General features: G+C 40.5%; 4 protein-coding genes across 4 annotated transcripts in view; 3 read left to right on the top strand and 1 right to left on the bottom strand.

The window, feature by feature from the left end:
• LOC146489522 (uncharacterized) overlaps positions 1–4,590 on the top strand; it is a 5,614-nt gene extending 1,024 nt beyond the window's left edge. The window contains exons 2-3 of the mRNA XM_085111841.1: positions 3,252–3,311; positions 3,694–4,590. Of these exons, the coding sequence (XP_084967967.1) occupies positions 3,252–3,311; positions 3,694–4,443 (810 nt within the window). The 3' untranslated portion in view covers positions 4,444–4,590. The remainder of the gene's footprint in view (positions 1–3,251; positions 3,312–3,693) is intronic.
• Positions 4,591–9,121: 4,531 nt separating this feature from the next.
• Positions 9,122–21,443, top strand: part of LOC146489516 (uncharacterized) — a 35,295-nt gene continuing 22,973 nt past the window's right edge. Inside the window, exon 1 of the mRNA XM_085109209.1 lies at positions 9,122–9,272. Within this exon, the coding sequence (XP_084965335.1) occupies positions 9,228–9,272 (45 nt within the window). The 5' untranslated portion in view covers positions 9,122–9,227. The remainder of the gene's footprint in view (positions 9,273–21,443) is intronic.
• On the top strand, positions 10,392–12,401 carry LOC146489521 (uncharacterized). Its single transcript, XM_085110216.1, has 3 exons — positions 10,392–10,509; positions 11,172–11,218; positions 11,563–12,401. The coding sequence occupies exons 1-3, from the start codon at positions 10,392–10,394 to the stop codon at positions 12,247–12,249; spliced, it is 852 nt and encodes a 283-aa protein (XP_084966342.1). The 3' UTR covers positions 12,250–12,401.
• On the bottom strand, positions 16,159–20,491 carry LOC146489520 (uncharacterized). The gene is made up of 5 exons (XM_085109148.1): positions 20,124–20,491; positions 18,885–18,976; positions 18,408–18,505; positions 17,766–17,875; positions 16,159–16,933 (listed from the first exon to the last, which is right to left on the bottom strand). Exons 1-5 carry the CDS (start codon positions 20,340–20,342, stop codon positions 16,580–16,582), a joined length of 873 nt encoding a protein of 290 aa, XP_084965274.1. The 5' UTR covers positions 20,343–20,491; the 3' UTR covers positions 16,159–16,579.

Raw genomic sequence — 21,443 nt, 5'->3', positions numbered from 1 at the left:
AAAATGGAGCAAATAGCTAAGAGTGCGGTAGACCGCTGACCTTGCACTTGTCCACGGGATAGAAATCGATGTTTCGTCCAGGTAGACCCCAAAGACAATTAATTATATAATCAGTTCAAACTGAGATTACGGTTTTGGGTTATCACAATTTTATCTGGTTGCGTCTACACTCGCGCAGTTGTTTTGATTTTTGATAACGTTTTTCAAATTTCAGTCTAACGTAGCCTGCGAATACAGCCGCCTCTCATCGCTCCCGTCCCCGAGGGGCGTTTCGCGAGGCTACCATGAATGCTACTCAAGGAGAGTTAAAAGCAATGTGACTGTCTAGTTCATCTGGATAAGACCCAATTTTCAATTTATTGTTCACAAAAATTGTCTGTTGTATGATAGTTTTCATACGATAAAAGAGAGTTCATCCATCAGTTATTGAATTTGAGCAGACAAAGTATGGTTTCTTTGGCCTTAATGGGTCAATGTAAGAACACGATCCAACAAAATCATGTTGCCTGAATATATGGTGCTATGGTCTGAATTTTTAGAGTACTTGGGAAAGCCGACTGGCACTAAAATCGAGGTCATCTTGTGGATAAGTCTAGATTGCACAAATGTGATGCTCCGATCTCCCTTCGTTTGCTTGAAATGATTAGCTGCCCAACTTGGTGGGACCGGCGCAGAATCGGTTTTGGCACCGCCGTCTGATGCCATAAGCATCTCGATGTCTTGAGCAAATAGACCTGATTAGATGGCTGTCATCGATTTCGAACATATCAAGGGAAATTTTGCCCTGAAGTTTAGCCAGTTAGTTATGTCACTTTGTAGAACTAGCTTTACTGCCAAAGGAGCGTAGCTGTGCCTTCCAGGCTGTGAAACCCTGGCCCTCTTTCTGACAAAAATTGCTCCCCCTACGTCCCTCCCTTATTCCTGCTGACAATGTACTGTGGTCGACTGTAGCAGGTGTGAGTCGTACTGCAGGAATTGGGGAAAATAGGGACGACAGTGGTGACGCAACCCCGTTTCCCTCCTCGCTCTTACCCTGCCGCCTCCCCACTAAGCTCCCCATTCTTTACGTCGGGAAACTGTAACAGTGACAAAGCACAGGGCCAAATAACTTTTAAAAAAAATCACTAAAAATCATTAATGTGTGTGGATGTAATAACCAGTAATTCAGAATCAAATTGCAAGCGTTACTAAAGGTAATTCTTATTTAGGGTCAGGAGTTTTGCGTTACAGTAATTCGATACCTGCTCTGCCAACGAGAAGCTCCGCCTCAGTTTTCAGTGTTCAGTCAGCAAACCCAGCAAACCCAACGAATGTCTGTGCCACAATCTCTGATTGGAATACTTTGGGTGGTCGCTGGATTTCCAACACTTTGTCCACATTGTCCTCCAACAATCGAAGCATACTCACACGATACCATTTCGGCTCAATTTGTTTGAACGCCGTGAAACCAGAATCGAGCATTTTAAAAGTTGGATTGCAGAGCAAAATAAACAAACTGAAGCTATCTGAATACCAACGTGGGCTAACTGCACGTTTAGAAAGTTCAGTGACAGAAAATACAGCTCACAAGTAAATCGCAGTTACAGTTTGTATCGAAGGGGCAGTGAAAAATTACCCTTGGCATGCGCCCGGGGGGTACCATTCGAGCAGAGGCCTTTTGATCTTCCTAGATAATAGTCGAAGGGCCTCTGCTCGCAGGGTACCCGGGGGTGAACCTTAATATAACAATTGACGGGGGTGATCGTAGCTTTCGGGGATTAACATTCGTGGTTTGGTACCTGTCAAAGGTATGGCGGTACCTTTTAGCACGTTTCAGGGTATTGAGCGAAAACATATAAGAGAAAGTTATTATAAATATCAGTCAACTGTCACATAGCGTATTCATTTTAGAATTGGTACCACTAAGTGGGAAAATTATACAGACCACGGCTACAAAACAAATTCTGGTACCTTTTAGTGGTACTTTTCAAAATTTATGACGATCAACTCGTCAATTTGATATAGGAGTCCCCCTCCCCCTGGGGGCAAGTTGTCTGCGCAAACTGTAACGCAATCTCTGCCGTTAAACGTATTTTTCAATCGCGGCAAAATGCATATATCGTTCCTGATTGATGTGATGATTTCTACAATGTACAGAAAGCTCGCTAAAAAGGTATGAATTACGTAGCACTTGTAGCTATTGTTTCATTTGTTCTAAAGTAAAATTCAATGCAAAACATTCTGGTCCGAATTCAAAACGTTGACTACGTAAACTGACCTTTGTGACCTTTATTACGCTTTTGAACTCGGGGTCTAATAAAACTGCTACAATCTTTTCTGCCTGCCCGAAATGATTAAAAATCATGGAAAGTAATATTATGAACGTGGGCCAAGACCTCTAGCAAGTACCAACAAACAATTGTTGTTTGAAACGTTTTCATGTTGTGTTTATCTGAGTTTTAGCATCGGAATGCCGTGACAGAAAAGCTCAAATTTCACTAAAGTACTACTTGTAATTCGCGGTCTCAAAAATTTCCTTCTGTGTTGCCCATAGTTTTGAAAGCGGATTTTATAAGAAGAAATGATGCTCTTTCACGTGGTGTCAATATTTATCCCCAACGCCATGTACCAGTTGATGATTTTAGCCTCGCAAATTTGTCAATTTGGCATCACGAGAAATCGCTTAAAAAATTGTAAATATTGAAAAATCTCTTAAATATTTAATTTTCACTTCAGATGAGTAACATACCATTCATGATGTCCATAATTATGTACTTTATCAGACTGGATGTTTTTCGTTTGGAACAAAACTGCTTTGATTTTTAAAACAAGGTCTTCGCAACATGTGGTGTCAGACACCGAAAACCCGGTTCAGGAGCGGTGAATTCAAGATCATAGCCTCACATCAAAAATAATTATCGGATCGAAGTAAAACATGTATTTCTTGCAATAGTTTACCGTGGGCTATGTTGTGAATTTTTTTGAGAATTTTGAATTTTTCGCTATTGCACACCTCTGGTTGATATTTACAGGCATCCGCTCTTAACACGCTTGTCTATAGTTTTGCTTAGTAACGCCGAATAACCAAGAAATTTGATAATTATATTATAATATAAATTCCTCACGCCGTTTACCTTTTTAAACCTACAAAATCGCAGGAATCTCAGGATCTCAGTTATTCGATGGACAAAATCCCGTGACTGAGTTTAACTACAAGAATATGATCTTCACTCTTCAACTGTCTAAGTTTAAAATCTTTTTTCATCTTCTAGGCACTAGCAGCAGTTGCTGAGCACAGACGGCACAAACGAGTTCTTACACTGGGATGCAAGGTAAAATACTTCATACACTAATGTTTAAGTTTCGAGTTTTTCTTGCCGAGTGAAAGCTCACAAGTTTTTCTTTTTTTTTTTTTTTTTTTTTTTCGTAATTTCAGTCGCTTTTCAAGATATTTTAGCAAAAAACAAAATAAATAAAAATATGATTGGGATTTCAAACTATCTTGAAACCGGGAAAGATTAAAATCAGAGCAATCACAACAACAAATCCGGTCGACCACCTTGATCCCTGGCCTCGCTCCACACAATGTCAACGTTTGAACTGATCTGTACATTAATGGAGTCGTGGACAATATTGCTATATTTTTCGTACCAAAAAGGTCAACGATTTTAATTCCTTGTTATTTTTTTGGGTTTCTCTCTCTCTTTTTTCTAGGGAGACGATTGTCCTAAATCAACTAAAATTGAGCGAAAACTCTTCCGTCCAACCTCCTGCCTTGATTATCTGCTGAGAGGAGCCTCAAAATGTGGCGTCTACAGGCTTTACGATAATGGCGGAAACAGTTACCCGGCTTACTGTGATCTCAAGTCCGAGCCTGGCACTGCCTGGACCCTAATCATATCCTGGAGTACTCTAAATCGTAAGCTGCCCGCTTTTCAGAAGATTCCTTTCAAGTACACCTCTCCAGTGAACGAGAACGCACAGAACTGGAATCTGTACCGCCTGAGTTTGGCACGAATGAAGTCCCTACAGAGTCACTCCACTCACTGGCGAGCAACATGCAGCTACCCGACCCACGGCGTCGATTTCAGAGATTACGTTCGTGGAAACTTCAAGGACTTCAACATTGTGGATTACATTGCACTTTACTTACTAGCAACTTTTCAAGCAGAGGGACAGGAAAAGTTTGTCGTTGAACTAATTGGTAACGACAAATGCAAAAAAGTTGAATACATCAACATCCGCGGACACATCGGGATCCACCAAACGGTACTTTTTTGGCAGGGTGCTAAAAGCTACGTCGTGCATACTGACAGTTCAGCCACTACCTGTCAATTTAAGCCAAAGTCAGGCTCAGTGAGAAATGAAGACAACTTTGGCTACTATGCGGACCGAAACCCAAAGTTCCGCTGCACACAGGACAGCCATTCTACCACCCAGTGGTGGTTGGGAGCTCATCTCTAATCTGGTCAGAGAAGCTCCAGCACAGCAAAACAGGTCGGCAGCACTTCACCCCGTACTTGATTTTGAACAAACTGTGATCCGTAGATGATAAAGATAGAAATTATGTAGTCTTTCAATAAGACATTAATAAAGATTTTGCTAATCATCTCAGAGCGTCTGAAATCGATAATGTTGAGTGGAACAAAAAAAACAGTGATAAAAAAAAAAAAAGAAAGAAAAAGGTTGGAAAACGCGAGTGACAAATGAAAACTTGTTTCTACCGGGAAACTGTCAAATTAAAATTATTTATCACTGAATTGTGTACTTGTGAAATGTCCCTCATATGCAACCGATGGCTTATCTAGGGAAGGTCCTACAGCCCCCCAACTCCTCACTAACACCAACACAACCCTTTTATGTTCAAATTTAAGGACCGAAGTTTGTTTCCGCCCACATCGTAAAATTCGCAATATAAGCGCTGGTCTTTATTCGTTGAAAGGACTCGTTCGTGTTGGGCTTGTTGGCGAAAGAGGCGCTTGATATTAGAGAACATTTTGCAGTTTTCAAACTGGTTGAGCTTGACAGTGAGAAGAACTTAAATTAGCGTTTAACACGAAGTTGACAGCCTAAAACAGCAAGCTAAAACAGCGGCCCTTTTTGAGGTAGGCTCATTTTCGGAGCGGTTTATTTTCAGAATTTTGGGGTATTTTCATTCTTTGCCCTATCCGTTTATCAGTTTTTCTCCGATTTCATGTCACTCCCTTTTAGAACCGCCACTACATATATTTGAAAACTAAGCCCCCCACCCCTCCCTCCCAGATTTCCCCGTTTTCTAAAAGATTGAGGGGGAACAGCCAGAGGAACAACGCATGCGTTTATAGGACGATATTTTTCGTCAGGTTTACGCGTACGAAGCAAGCAACACAAGTTCCTACCTGGGCATTGTTTAGTGTTTACCTTTCTCCTTTTGCTTGCTTCATACTAGTTTAAACAATCGGTCAATTTACAACCAGGTTGCTTGTGCTCTTGTGCCTCTGCTTACAACTGTGTCATACGTGTAAAAAAACCTTTATATTTGATAGTTACATCATGAAAATTTATATCTTATGGAAAAGAGAAACAGTCGTGTGTCGGTTCAAATCTCATGTGGTGTCCTCACTGTTCAGTGGTTTTCAACAGTGTAACGCAGCACAAACACCAAAGTTATCCGGTGATGCGCTTTGGCCAATCACAACAGACGCAAACAGCAGATGTAAATAAGCCACGCGCGGGAAAAAGCGCGCGAGCAAGCCACAATAGCTTCACGTTTGGTTTTCCTTAGAACTTGTTGAATTAGTGGCCTAGTTGCTTTACCCAACCATGAAACGTAGCAAGTCACGACCAAAACAAACAAAATTACTTTCTACATCATCAGTCAATTAACGCATGAATTTCTTGTGCTTCTGCTTGTGTTTATTCATTGTCTCCTTCTCCCGGCGACTCGGTGTCCTCCGTTCTGTCTTTTGTGCAAGCTCGGCATCATTGCACCAGCTTATGAAACGAACCTCTAGAGACGGAAGAATAGAAAGGGAAAGCACAGGTCTCTTTTGGTCTGCCTCTGCGTCGTTCACACCCTCAAGCGAGGGGTGAGTCCAAGCGAGCGCTACTTTGGGGTGTTTGTTTACATTCATCTTAAGCAAATAGTCCGATCAGCTGCCTCCGCTTCCTTTGTACCGGCTGACCGATTTCCTAGATCTTTGCTATCTGTCTAATTTTTCATTTTACACTCTCATTGGCCGATATATGTTTGACATACATTAGAGGCACCTGTAAAAGAAGACGTTTAACTTTCCCCCGTCTTTTTCATTATGGGCCATGTCTCACAGCCATACAAGAGTAGAGCTAATGCACTGTACTTAATGATCCTAGCTTAGTGCTCTTGTTGAACTTACTTCTTCTTTAAATATATCTCAATCGGAAGAGTGCAGCTTGCTCATTTCTCATCCTTGCCTTTATAGTTTCTTCAGCTCCATCAGACAATGTAATTGCTGTACCAAAAAATACAAACCTTTCCACCTCTGTAAGATCTCTCCCATTGCCACACGGATAAACGCTACAAAGAAAGGTTTACTATTAAAAACAATGATCAATAATGCACATCCCTAGTCTACAACTGAAGCTTTCAACCAATTCAAGAATGCACCAGATTACGTTTTGTCTGTGCGTGGCTTGACTATCCTATGGGCCTAATAAACTACACCATAAACAACTTTATCCAGAACCTTTTGTCGAAAAAGCTGAACTGAAGATAGCAAAGCGATCAGAATCGGCCTCCCATTAATGAATAAAACTTCAGCCAATACAGTTTAAAGGCAAATGTGAGATCTAAGTCACAAGATTGGAGTCACCCTGCAACCAGTATCGTCGGCGAAAGACTGGAACGAGATAGAAATCAAGTCTCGAATCGTAAAACAACAGTTTGTGGTATGCTTATTCTCATGTGATCTGTGTGCTGCAGATTATGTAGGCTACACAACGCGACATTTTCATTAATGTATTGTTAAACGCAAGACCTAGGCGATTTATAAGGTTTTTAATCTAGCCTATTGGGATATACGTTTCCTGTCAAAAAAAATTAATTTAGGGGTCTGACTTCCATCATAAAGGAACTCAATCATAGCTGGAATACGCAAAGTAACAGGAATTTTACAAGGTGCCTTCGCTGTCTCAGAAGACATCTGTTTGTGCCGAGAGTTCCTAGCAGTAAAAAGTTTAAACCTTAGATCCTGTTCTGCTCGGTAATTCCATATACTCGTAAAATGACCGGAAGGAATAGTCATGTTGGTTCAATAAAGACTAAAATAAGGTAACTCGTTAAAACGATATCGAATAGATAAAGTTTGTTTCATCAAATTCACTACCGACCCACAGGCACAAGCACAAGTAACACCAAGAGTTCATTAAAACACAACAGCTCCAGCTTCACTCTGGCGCTTGTGTCTCATGACTTGTGCTTGTGCTGAAAAATAAATCGTGGCGCTTTCGCTGGCGTCGCTGTTGAAAACTAGACTTAACCAGATTATAACCATGTGATTGACTTCAACTATAAAATGTTGTATTAGCCATATCCTAATTCTCCAAACTCGCCTAGCTGTCCGACTAAATTGTTCGTGGGCTTGGTAAGCGATCTTTTCGCATTGCAGAAGCTCCTTAGAGGGAATCATGATTGAATGTAAGCTCTCTCATGTGACTGATTGGCCGCCATTTTGAATTAGGTCAAACGTGGCGCAAAGTACGCTACTTGTATTGGAATCCGATGGCAAATGCAATCAGGATGATGTTGCAGCCGCATTCTTTTTAAACGAGCTCCTCTGTTTTCTAGAAACATTTTTTGTGTCATGCTTGTACGTCGTTTTCATTATTATTCCGTTAGTTTTTTTTCTGCATAACTTCGTCTATTGTTCCGCAGTTCATCAGTGTAAATTCGCGCCTTTGCTTTTTTATTCATTCTCGTTTTCTTCTTTGGAGAATACAGCTTTTGGTTTTTGCGTTTTCTTCATCGTTTCTTTTGTCTGTTTTTAAGTATTACTTTAGCTCTTCATTTCTGCTTATTTTGTTATGTCTATGTTCTTGTCTATTCCTTGTTCGCCCTTTTTGTTGTAGTAACTTGTATTTTCTTTGTTCAATTTTCTAGCAACGTTTACCACATCGTTTTCTTTCTATTATTTACGAATATTTGGCATTAAAGAACAAAAAAAAATGCGCGTTGGAGCAATGGTTTTTTGGCCCCTTCAGGTTACTTCCAAACATTATTTTCGCAAAAGTCAAAGGTTGAGTGTAGGACTCTTATAGCGACTGAGGTCTCAAATAATGGATATTTTAATTTATTACCGAAGTGAAATAAAATTATGTCTTAAAGGTTTCCACTGTAGGTATTCTAAGTAGTTTTCTTTCTCTTGGAGCGCAGCGCTCAAGTGACGGTTTCAAATACGCTACACGCCAACACACACCACACCGCTGGCTGAAATATTTGCTGCATACAATTCAAGAAACGGCGCAAAATGCTTCCATGCATATTTTTCGGTTTAGTGACTAAACAATACAACTTTGAACACTGCCTTGGGGAAGTTTACATTGAAATTGACAAGTTGTCTCTAACAGCTTTGTGCGCCAATTGTTTCTTTAACTGGTCTAACTTAGACCAGTTTAATTTAACAACATTTGAAATGTTGTTAAATTAAAGCGAAATTATCTCTGAGTTCTTTCCCAGTAAATAAATTTATTTGTTAATGTTTCCACAAAAGAGTAAATTTTCAATCCAGACCGCTTTCAACCAGTCCACTGGCAGCGAGACACCGGTCAAGATAAGTTATCGGAAAAACAATTAAGTCGCCCTCCCCCCCGCCCCCAGCAGTGATGTTTTCCTACCACATTTTACATTTAAATAGGTTATTACCTATAGACTTTCCTTTTGTAAACCTAGCATTCAACTTGTAACTTCTCAACTGTATTACCCTATTGTCTGTTAACATTAGCGTATGAAGCTCTTGAATACGGGTCAACAAACTTCTAATAATTTACACAAAAAGAGAAAGACAAAGATTTGATTGTCACAGCATTTTAACCCATAGCTCTTTGTTTCTTTTGTCTTCACGAAACATGTTAAGTTTTCGATTATTTAGCATACTTTGGTATACGTAGCATGTTTGAAACACACAGCCTAGCCTGCTCGCTTGTTGACGAGACCTTTGGTCAGCAACGAACCTTCCAAATCCTTTTTCCTTCTTTGAACTAAATTCAAAACGGTATTTCAAGAAGAGCTAACGATGGCATTTAAGACAATCGCGGCTTTTATTGGCATCTCTTTTCTCGTGAGTGATTTGTTTGTGACACAAAACTATTAATGGAACGATCTTCATTTAGTTTTATATCTGCCAAATTATCACTGATCTCAACATTTTGAAATTGAGCACGAGATTCAAACCGGCGAGCGATGCATGGAACTAAGCCGTAAAGGAGGGAAATGACCGTTTTATTGAGCCTATTTGAGTTAGTAACGCCGCATGATCAAGAAATAATTATAATTACTCGCGCCATTTACCGTTTTTATACCTACAAAATCACAGGAATCTCAGGATCTCAGTTATACGATGGACAAAATCCCGTGACTGAGTTTAACTACAAGAATATGATCTTCACTATTTGACTGTCCAAGATTAAAATCTTTCTTCATCTTCCAGGCACTTGCACGGTGATCAGACAAACACATATTATGCGATTGTTTCAATATACAGAACGAGTAAAAATTCGCCAACTTTGCAATATGTAAAAAACAACTTATCTATTATCGATCAAAATCTCGCCGTTGTACAACGGCGAAGTGAATGCCTATGTATATAAAGGACACTAAAATCTCGCCGGTGTACAACGGCGAGTTAAATGCCTATGTATATAAAGGACACTAAAATCTCGCCGTTGTACAACGGCGAGGTAAATGTCTCTGTATATAAAGGACACTAAAATCTCGCCGGTGTACAACGGCGAGTTAAATGCCTATGTATATAAAGAACGCTAAAATCTCGCCGTTGTACAACGGCCAGGTAAATGTCTCTGTATTTAAAGGACACTAAAATCTCGCCGTTGTACAGCGGCGAAGTGAATGCCTATCTATATAAAGGACACTAAAATCTCGCCGTTGTGACAACGGCGAGGTAAATGTCTATGTACATAAAGGACACTAAAATCTCGCCGGTGTACAGCGGCGAAGTGAATGCCTATGTATATAAAGAACACTAAAATCTCGCCGTTGTACAATGGCGAGTTAAATGCCTATGTATATAAAAGACACCAAAATCTCGCCGTTGTACAACGGCGAGGTAAATGCCTCTGAATTTAAAGGACATTAAAATCTCGCCGTTGTACAACGGCGAAGTGAATGACTATTTTTATAAAGGACACTAAAATCTCGCCGTTGTACAAGGGCGAGGTAAATGCCACTGTATTTAAAGGACACTAAAATCCCACCGTCGTACAACGGCGAAGTGAAGGCCTCTATATATGAAGGAGGCTTAAATCTCGCCGTTGCACAACGGCTGAGTGAATGCCTCTGTATATAAAGGACACTGAAATTTCGCCGTCGTACAACGGCGAGTTAAATGCCTCAGTTTGGGGAATCTAATAGGGCAAAGAAACGGTCTTTCCTTTCTGTAACTTATCTTCCTAAATTTTCCGTAAGCTTCCAAGTATACCCCCAATTAATATAATTCAACTCCTTAGAAAATTCTCTTCCAACTTTTTTTACACATTTAACATATTTTGTATCATAAATGTTAAACAATTCTCTGCCTTGAGCATCTGAAAATCATCCAATGTATATAGTTATATATTTTCTATCAATGTATTATTATTTGGCTATACGTCCGACACTAATTTATTCTATCCTATTTTGAGAACGCCTAATGATATAAGCCTTATGATAGTTAGGCGACGGTTTTAATAGAAAACATAAAGAAAATCTAAAGATGAAATAGTTTTGGATTCAGCCCTTCACGTTTGGATTGACAGTCCATTGTTGGAATGAATTTGTGGGGTCAAAGGTAATTTCTTAGTCCAAAAGTGAGCTTTTGATAACTTATTACCCCAATTTAAAAGCCTGAGGACAGTCATTCAAACGTGAACTGCTGAATATTTTAAACTACATCGGAAACGCTGTTTTATTTATCTAAATAAATTATATACATAAAAATATCTACTGTTTTCTGTATTTACAGTTGCTGAGCACAAACGGCAGAAACGAGTTCTTACACTTGGATGCGAGGTAAACTTCGCTGTCTGATGTTTATTTACAGCTGAAAAGTTTATTTATTTCTTGCAATTTCACTCGCTTTGAAAGAAATTTTATAAGAAAAAGTCGTGATCGGGAGTTCAAACCATCTTCAAAACGTAGAAGATGAAAGTCAGAGCAATTCCAACCGAATTTTTAGCAATAAGAAGTTCAGGTCAACTGGGTTGATTCCTGAACGCCGCACTCGCGAATATTTCGCTACTCACCGACAATCCGAAGGTTTAGAATATGTACATTTCTGGTGTCCTGGAGAATGTTGCGATATTTTTCGAGCCAGACTAAAGTCGATAATTCTTTGTTGCTTTTTCTTTTTCTAGGGAGACGATTGTCCTAAATCAACTAAAATCCAGCGAAAATTCTTCCGTCCAACCTCCTGCCTTGATTATCTGCTGAGAGGAGCCTCAAAATGTGGCGTCTACAGACTTTACGATAATGGAGGAAACAGTTACCCGGCTTACTGTGATCTCAAGTCCGAGCCTGGCACTGCCTGGACCCTGATTATATCCTGGAGTACTCGAAATCGTAAGCTGCCCGCTTTTCAGAAGACCCCTTTCAAGTACAACTCTCCAGTGAACGAGAACGCACAGAACTGGAATCTGTACCGCCTGAGTTTGGCACGAATGAAGTCCCTACAGAGTCACTCCACTCACTGGCGAGCAACATGCAGCTACCCGACCTACGGCGTCGATTTCAGAGATTACGTGCGTGGAAACATCAAAGACTTCAACATTGTGAATGACCTTGTCAGCAACAAATGCAAAAAAGTTGAATACATCAACATCCGCGGACACATCGGGATCCACCAAACGGTACCTTTTTGGCAGGATACTAAAGGCCACTTTCTGCATACTGACAGTACATACGCTACCTGTCAGTTTAAGCCAAAGACGGGTTCAGTGAAAGAGGAAGACAACTTTGGCCACTATAACTACATCAACCCAAAGTTCCGCTGCACACAGGACAGCCAATCTACCACCCAGTGGTGGTTGGGAGGTCATCTCTGATGCGTTCACAGATGTAACAGCGTGTTAAACGGGGTCGCAGCATTTCACCCCGGACTTGATTTAGAACAAACTGTGATCCGTAAATGATAAAGAAACGAAATTATGTAGTCTGACAGTCATACATTATTAAAGATTTTGCTAATCATCTCAAAGCGTGTGAAATCGATAATGTTGAGTAAAAGAAAAAACAGTGGTACACCAAAGGAAAGAAAAAGGTTGGAAAATGCGAGTGACGAATGAAAACTTGTTTCTACCGGGCAGCAGTCAAATGAAAATTATTTATCACAGGACTGTCTACTTGTTGAGATGTCCCTCGCATGAAATTTAAACCGACCACTGGCGTAACTATGACAGGCTCTACAGCCCCCTTACTCCTCACTAACACCAACACAACATTTTTATGTTCAAGTTTAAGGACCAAAGGTTGTTTCCGCAACCATCGTAAAATTCTCAACATAAGCGCTGGTCTTTATTCGTTGAAAGGACTCTTGTTCATGTTTGGCTTGTTGGCGGGGCGCTTGATATTGGAGAGCATTTTGCGGCTTGACAATGAGAAGAACTTAAATTAGCGTGAAACACGAAGCTCATAGCCTAAAATAGCAAGCTAAAATAGTCCATTGACTCAGGTCGGGTCTTTTGGGTTTATCAACGAAGATAATAGAGATTTGGGGCCGTTCTAAAGGTTGGATTATTTTCGGAGGGGTTTACTTTCAGAATTTTGGGAAACTTACATTCTTTCCGAAGCCTTTTTTTTTTCAGTTTTCTCCGATTCCACCACTCCCTTTTGGATTACCCACTCCTTATAATTGAAAACTATACAGCCCCTCACTCTCCCCACCAACGGCTCTCCTCCCCGCTCCCCCCCCCCCCCCCCCACGATTTCTAAAGGACTGAGGGAGAACAGGAACAACGCATGCGTCATAGGACAATGTTGTTCTCCCTCAGGCCCCAGTTGTTCAAAGGCCGGATAACTTTATTCGCTGGATAAGGCACTATTCAGGGTCTAAAATATACTTCACGTAAAACGTTGTCCAAGGTTTTCGTTCACTCCCAAACTCAACTGTGGTTAGAGTGTGCATATTCACTTGTACAAGAGAAAATACTGAAATCGTTGCACAGATCGAAACTGACGGATAGCGACTTATCCACTGGATAGAGTTATCCGGCTTTGAACAACCGGGGCCAGGTTTACACGTACGAAGCAAGCAACACAAGTTGGTACTACCATTGCAGTTTTGCTTACTTCACACCAGTTTAAACGGTTGATATAGCGACAATAAGGTTGCTTGTGCTTCTGCTTACAACTGCTTCATACGTGTAAAACGACCTTTATATTTGACAGTTATACGATGAAAATTAATATCCTGTGGAAAAGAGAAACAGTCGTGTGTCGGTTCAAATCTAATGCGGTGTCCTCACTGTTCAGTGGTTTTCAACCGTGTAACACAGCACCAACACCAAAGTTATCCGGCGATGCGCCCTGGCCAATCACAACAGACACAAACAGCATATGTAAATAACCCACGCGCGGGAAAACGCGCGCGAGCAAGCCACGATAGCTTGGTTTTCCTTACATCTGGTTGAATTAGTGGCCGAGTTTCCTTAGCCAATCACAAATCGTAGTAAGACAAAAACAAAACAAACAAAATTACTTTCGACACCAAGTTGAAGACCACTTTCAAAAACATTTAGTTTAAAAGCAAAGCCTTGAAACAATTTTCATGCTTCTAACAATCTATTTTATTATAAATATTTATCACCGCTGCCACTGCACTCAAAAATCGCCTCCAGAAATGGAAGACACGTCACCAAACGTATCCTGATCAACAGAAACGTGTGCCGAGCTTTCTTCATGAACACTGTTATCAACTGACGGTAGCATAACTTGGATTTTAGTTGGCTGGTGAGGTTCGACGTCTTCCTCATCAAGTTCAACAGCTCCATTACTTTCTCCCTTAAAGCCTAATCCATCTTGTTCGCTCGTGAAAACATTTTTCTTCCCTTCCTCTCTGTTATCATCAGCCAATGTAGAAGCCCCTTGTCTGCGCTCTTCTACAGAATAAGTGTTTTGTAAACTTGTCTCTGATAGTTGACTGTCCTTTTCTTCAACATGAATTACCCTGGGCTTAGCGTGTTGTTGTTGTTGCTGCTGTTGCTGTTTCTGTTGTCGTTGTTGTGCAGTGGGAAAAGAAGTATCTGTGCCGAGCGTTCCCGGTAACAAATCCGAAGCATGAAGAGAACGCTCGTTGTGACTAGGCTCTCCGTCGGCATTCATCGGAAAGACTTCGAGTGCACCGGGCGTTTTGGCGTTCTTCACATCCACAGGTTCGTCATCCAATGTGAATTTCCCAGGTAAAGGAGGAGGAAGGTTCCCAACTGCACCGGACGGCACCCACACTACCACCTCACCGGGAGAGAGTTTTCTTGGGACTGCAAATAACAAAAGAAGTGAAAAATTGAAACCTGATGTACTTGTTTTAAGTCACACCTTAAGCCGGTTAGCTCTACTATAAAGAAACTTGGGGTATTTGTATTCCTCTTCACTATCCTAGTTGGGATGCTAGTCTATTGCAGGGTTATGTAACCGGTACCCATTTTTCACCTGGGTGAAGACAGACAAAGTGGAGTAAAGTTACAACACGACAATGCAGAGAACAACTTATCGTTGAATCACCAACCCTCCGATATTTTACCGAACACCCGAAAAGTCCAGCGCGCAAACCACTACGCTCCCGCGCCTCCACCGCCTTGTCGTATTACTATGCATTTTTGTGCCCACTTTTGGTATTTTTGGCAGGCGTCTTTCAGGAAAGCTGACTGGAAAAAAACGATGTACTTTGAATTACACAATAAGAGTTCGTCTCAAAAGAACGACCAAGATAAAAAGTACTACTGAATAGCAGTTTAGTTGAGTGTTCCAACCACAGACTAAACCGGTTTGTTTATTTTTTTTTTCTTTGTTGACTCCGAGAATGAAGGGCTAATCAGCTACCTTCGAAATTGTTCAAGAACAAAATTCAGTGAACGTGCTTGAATATCTCATGTAATACTAAGAGATTTGCCGGGATGATTATTCTTAAGCAATTCTGCCGATAAATAAACTAGCTAGCGCCAACAGTATCACTAATCTACTTCACCAGGTTCCTTTGATTCAGTCTTTCCCTGTCCCGCATTAGGCATGCACAGATGCTCTGTTAACAACTCTCCTTCGCTGGCGCTATTATCCGCTGACGGCCTGTAATTCTGAATGCAGTTCAACAGAACAGCCATTGGATCTCGAGGCTTCACTTCACCTGGCTCCCTCTCACTGACATCAGTGATAGAATCCTGAGAGAAAAGCACAATTTACTGGTAAAACATATTTCAATCCTAATCCGCACAGGGAAGGTGAGATAACCTTAGGTCTTTGATAATTTACCAACTGAAAATGTGACCATTTCAATGGTAGTGACCAGCACTTTCCTATGGTGTTATTAACATTAATGATGCTATACATGACAGTTCTTCCTTGATTCTCACAGGACGAAATGTCAAGAATCCGCAAACTGAAACGTTGCGGAAACACGTGAAAACGTTACGGAAACATAACGGCTAACACGTGTTTCCGATAGCGGATACATGTCGTTTATTCATGTTTCCGTCGCTGCGGTTACAGCGGAACCGGACCACTTTTTTGTATGTTTCCGTCAGGTTTCCTTTGAAGGAAACACATGTTTCCGTTAGCGTATTTTCGTGATAGCACTTGCGGAAACACGAAGTAACGCTACGGAAACGAGTTTTTCTTTATGTTTCCGCCAACGTAATTGAACCCTATATATTCGCGCCACATCGCGATTCCGCATCGGAAACCTCAAATTTCAGGGTGATTCTTCCGTTTTCGCTTCTCCAGAAGGTCTGTTTAATTTGTGGTTGTTGTTTGTTTTTTTTTTTTTTGTCTTCCAGGTTCTTTTTATATCACATCGCTTTGTGATCAGCACCTAGTGCAATCGTTTCCTGGTGGATGTTCTTTCTAAATCTAGGGAACTGCGCGTTGCTTCTCTTTGTGCGATCTTATGTTTTATTTGCATTGGAAAAATTGCTGGGAAAAAATAGGAAGTCCGGCGGGACTACTGATGGTCTACACTAAATCAAAACACAGTATTCCACTAGAAGTCTACTGATTTATTGTCAATAATAGCCACGTTGGCAGTACACATAAAATGACCTAACTTATCGATTTTAATACACGAAGTAAAAAGAGAAAAAAAAGTCATATCAACATGAATTTTTCTTATCGACTGGATCTGAAAGAAGCTTTTTGAAATACAACTTAAGAAAGGTTCAGCTAATGTCAATCACTACGAACTGCCCAGCGAGGGCCATCATTTGGACAGGGACGAGTTGACACTTCGTCACCCCGGCTAACATGCGCAGTGGTGCGTCGTTGCCTCTCGCTCAGACCTTTGAGATACTCCTCATCCAGTCTAGCCTTAATGTTCCTGAGCTTACTCCTTTCCCACTGTAGCTTTTTTATTTTCCTTGGCTTTGGGCCATTTATTCTCGCCTCTGTTTCTTCTTCGCTGTTCTCTGAAGACATGTAAGACAATGCTTGAGGAGAAGAAAGAATCTCCCGCGCCTTTGCTTTGTCAGCGTCCGAAAGGATCGTCGTCGACCTTTCTAGGGTTGAGAGGCGTCTAGAAAGTTTCTAAATGAATAACCAAAAAAAGAGAAAAATCATTAGGAACGTGTTTCGTGATGGCCTTTGGACTAAAATGCCGCCATCCATGTATAAAATAAATGATAAAACCATTAGTTGATAAATAAAAATCTGCTGATAGCTATGCAAGTAAAATGTTCAGTTAATAGGCGGTTATAATTAGACAAACTGATGTTGGAATTTATCGACTGAGGTAATGAAGAAAAACAGAAAAAGGATTTTAAGAAAAAAATTGGAGGGATGTACATGTAGCTGTGCCAGAAAGAGTCCAGTAGTGTTTTGAACTTTCCATACATTTGTCTGTATAGCGAACCAGCCGTGAACTGCTACTAAAAAAAATTGTTCGCGGGAAAAAAATACAGGGAAATGTAGGGAAAGCTAAAAACACGACTGGACGCTTTCCGGCACAGCTACATCCCTCCAATTTTTTCTTAAAATCCTTTTCCTAATGCCAAAAGTTTCCAATTCGTGAATTTTTTAGAAGCGATGTTTAATGAAAATTAATTGACATCGGATTTCCATACAAACACTGTTATTTCAAGCCTGTTTGCCTACTCGTCAAAATGGCGTCGAAAACCGTGATAAGGCCTATTTCACTCGACATAGCACTACACTCTGTTTTAAAAACTATTTCCGTCTAGATCCATTTATTGACTGAGAGAGGCTTGATTGCAGATAGAATAAATGTATAATCGCCAAAAATCAAATGACAAAAAAAAAAAAGAAAAAATGGTAGAGAAGGGGTTAAAGAGAGCTGAGACTGCTTGACACCGAAGAGCAGCCTGGAGTAATCGCTTATAACTTTTAGTTATAAACTTACCCTTTTCAAACGATTGTTTTGCTTTGCTTGCATCCGATGTTCCTCGTATTTAGAATTTGTTCGCCTAGTATTGTCGTCCCTTGTTGACCGCCAGTGTTGCTGAACAGCACCTAAAATGATACGGTATGTTAAAAATCGATAACACGAAATGATTGATCGAAATTAGAAGCGAACTATCATTGAACGATTGCGAAACTGATTATATGCAGTAACGTGAACTTCAAAATTTCTACATGCTATGAAAGACGCCCTCACTTTTTCATTTAAAATGCCTTGGAAATAAACTTTGATAAAGTTTTACAATCTGTCAGTGGGTAAGAGTTGTAAATTGTTTGGCTCTGTCGGCCTTGAATTCAAAATAATCTCAACGGCTCTTCTTTGATGGTCGTCTACCGAACTCAAGTTTTCAGCCTCTTTTGAAGTCTCCGCCGGGGTATTGCTTTTTTTTCAAGTTCCAACAGTGACAAGCTGCTAATTTGTGCTAACAATGCCATGTGAATAAAAGAAAAAGATTACCAAAGACAAAATTCTTGACTGATCTTCAAACTTAATTATTCTCTTAACTAATGCCATATACTCTGATCTCAATTCTGGGGCTTCAAGGGTAAAAAGAAATGCATACGAAAATCTCAGGGAACTTACCCTTGATTACTGACTTCTCCCACTTTTTCTTGCCATAAACTGACCGGACTTCGCTCAGAATTTTCTTGGACATGCGCTGATTTTCTGGACTGTCGAAACTACAATTGATAAAAACAAACAACATTTTTGGGTTAGGATTATCAAACTAATTCCTTAAAACTAGGTAATAAATAACAAATATTCTAGCAAACGTTACATGATTGATGCGCACTTTTTCCCGCCCTTTCGCAGACTTGTTTATTCACATTTTCACCTGCTCGTTTTGATAATACTTTGATTGACCAAATATGTTACTTGGACATTCTTAAGGAGCATACTCGGCATTCGCCCATAATCCGACTGGAAAACTTCCCACCATCAACATTCACTAGAACACTTACTAAGCTGCGATGATCACAGCTCTGTAAAAAAAATAATGAGCTATTGTATACCTTCAGTATCAAGATCGGTCTAACACTGTTATTTTTTTTTTTTTACCTGGTGTTAAAATCAAACGCAATCACATTTTCCTGATCCTCTTCTTGTTGTCGATTTTTTTCCAGTTCCTTGTAGACTTTCCTAACGGCATTCTTGTATTTTTCCAAGAACAAAAACAAAATCAAAAGAAAGAACGTTAAAATCCACAACCTACAGTAACTATAGTATAGATAATTTCACGTACAATACATCGGTGGACTTTATAAGGCACCAAACTGTTCAGTGGAAGGTAAATCGCCAAACAAAACGTTAACACTCAGCACCGCACTACTGATACACAGGGCCAACAAGAACGCTTGTTCGCTCAGAAATTCCTATTACATGTACCCGAGCTCGCACTGATGAGACCCGCCAACTCTTATCATTTGCAATTTCTTTGAGTAAACATTTCAGTGCAGGATGCTTCACCTATAAGTTTTTGAGTAATAAATCTGCACGTGCAGAGCCAGTTTCCCGGTTGTTCGAAGCCGATTAACGCTAATTCTCGATTAAGAGTTGACCGAGGTTTCCAGCTCGCTCGCTTAGAAGTTTCTTTTAAAAAAGCTGAGAAAAGTCTTTGTCAAAACTGAGGGACAAAAATCATTTGGCAAAACTTTATTCATTGGTAATTAAACAAACTGGAAGCAAAGTTCGCATTAACCCTAGATTAGCTTAATTGGACTTTGAACAACTGGGCCCTTGAAATTTTAAAATAGTATTGCTTTCGGACGTTGTAACTTGTTATGTCGCGTGTATGTCATTAAAATCAACCATGCATGGAAATGCACGCGCTTAGCGCGCTTTAAATGTGGAAAAGAAAGAGATAATTTGTCCTCGTGAAATAACCTTGGGATTGTAAATTTCCAGTTAAGGACATTTCCATAAGGTCAAATTATCTCTTGTTATCAGTTATTTCTCTGTCACATTTCTTTAAAAGTAAACTCCAGGCATATACGTTTTGATATGCATCAATCAGTTTTCTCACCTCTGAGTAACAAATAAACACAGAAACGAAGAGCGAACGATTGTTGACTGTTTGTTGCCCCCGAGCTATTCTTCCGCGGAGTATAATTTTCAAAGAAGTGCTTGTTTGATTTTTTGTAAGCACTTAAAACTAAGACGTCAGTTGGCCGGTCAACTAATCTAAGCGCACTTTAGCAATGTCACACTGGTGTTATCAGTGTGTTAAATAAACGATCGTTCGTCTCTCGAATATTTTCCATCAATCGTTGGTTTAGAATTTAAGAAACAGTTACTTACCGAACACTCGGGATCGCTCTCTTTAGATCGCTGGAAGAGTTTTCTCTTCGCTGATGTTTTAAGATTTGCCACCTCGTTCCTCAGCTGCTGGTTTTCCTTCCGAATTTCCGAAACTTCGGCCAGAAGTTTTCTCACAAGATCATCTGGTGCAGCTCTTGGGGTTTCCTGGTCGAGTATTCTGATCTCCTGATTTTCAGCATTCGGTAATATCGACGCCATAACACTTGCTTGATGACGAGGACAATTAGTGGAAATAAAAAAGTCTAGAAGAAGATCTGCGAGAATGAAGATCGATTTACGATTTCGATGCAAAGAGGAAGACAGCGTCCCTTTGCAAACAAAGCTCAAATTTCCCGCTTCTTCTCGAGAACACGTAGCCTCCCACGCAGTCGTTTTTAGGGGACTCGTATTATCTCCTCCCCACAAACGCCTGCTTACCCAAGCGCCACATTCCTTTCCGCCGCTAAGCCAATCACAGTGAACCTTCTAAAATCTGGAAGGTTGACCTTGACCTCAGAACGCCTCTCGCGGTCTCGAACAGTGAAAACATCACGGCGGAGACAGAACTTTACCGAGCGTACGTGAGCTGTGTGCCCTACGTTAAAAATTTCTCGTTTACATGCCTATAAACTGACTGCAATCAAAGAATTCGTGACGGGGAATAGCGATATTTTCGTCAATTTGCCGACTGGTTGTAACGCAAAGTCGCTTTAATATTTATCAAGCTTTCCCTTCAATCTTGTCGACCTTGTAGGTGTGGAGGAAACCGAAATATTACAAGATATGTCGGTAAACTTTAAAGATTTTGCAGTTGAAACTCGCTTTGTTGTTGCAATTTGTTCGGGGGCATGTGCGACATTTTCTACAAGGACCACAAGTTGATCGCCTCTTTGTCGTTTAACTTTCCGTTTAATAGTCTTTAATGGACTGATAAATACTGTAGATCTCCCCTCGAATCGAGTTAGTCTCTCGAACCACTTCGTACAAACAAACAAATCTGCTACAGAGTTTCCGCACCCATAAGAGGTGATATCTTCATCGACTGTCAACTCGATCAGGCGGAGACGATCGATTACACTTTCCCGAAGATTTTGACTCTCCCAGCAGATAACGGTGTTAAAATGACGCACAAGAAGCGCTTGTATTCACATTCGACATTTGTTTTGGCGTTTCAGCCATGACCAGCCATTCCAGAAGTGAAAAAATACATATATTCCGCATCTCTCAAGACTGTACCAGAGACTGTACAAAGCTCGCGGGAAACGGAAGCGGCCGTTGTAACCAGGAATTTGATTTGATATCATTAGACAACGCCTCGAT

The sequence above is a fragment of the Pavona decussata genome, unplaced genomic scaffold (genome assembly GCF_977016875.1).
Source record: "Pavona decussata unplaced genomic scaffold, jaPavDecu1.1 SCAFFOLD_6, whole genome shotgun sequence".
In the NCBI taxonomy this organism is placed as follows: Eukaryota; Metazoa; Cnidaria; class Anthozoa; order Scleractinia; family Agariciidae; genus Pavona; species Pavona decussata.
The sequence above is the reverse complement of the archived record's forward strand: the minus strand, read 5'-3'. Positions and strand labels throughout refer to the sequence as shown.

What these genes read in the sequence shown, in the direction of transcription:
- LOC146489520 (XM_085109148.1), bottom strand. Translation starts at nt 20,342, where the DNA reads ATGGCGTCGATATTACCGAATGCTGAAAATCAGGAGATCAGAATACTC. An exon ending in GCGTTTGATTTTAACACCAG is followed by an intron (nt 18,506 to 18,884) that starts GTAAAAAAAAAA and finishes TATCAATTGTAG; the next exon opens with TTTCGACAGTCCAGAAAATC. An exon ending in AAAACAATCGTTTGAAAAGG is followed by an intron (nt 16,934 to 17,765) that starts GTAAGTTTATAA and finishes TTATTCATTTAG; the next exon opens with AAACTTTCTAGACGCCTCTC.
- LOC146489521 (XM_085110216.1), top strand. Translation starts at nt 10,392, where the DNA reads ATGCCACTGTATTTAAAGGACACTAAAATCCCACCGTCGTACAACGGC. An exon ending in ACGGCTGAGTGAATGCCTCT is followed by an intron (nt 10,510 to 11,171) that starts GTATATAAAGGA and finishes CTGTATTTACAG; the next exon opens with TTGCTGAGCACAAACGGCAG. An exon ending in TTCTTACACTTGGATGCGAG is followed by an intron (nt 11,219 to 11,562) that starts GTAAACTTCGCT and finishes TTCTTTTTCTAG; the next exon opens with GGAGACGATTGTCCTAAATC.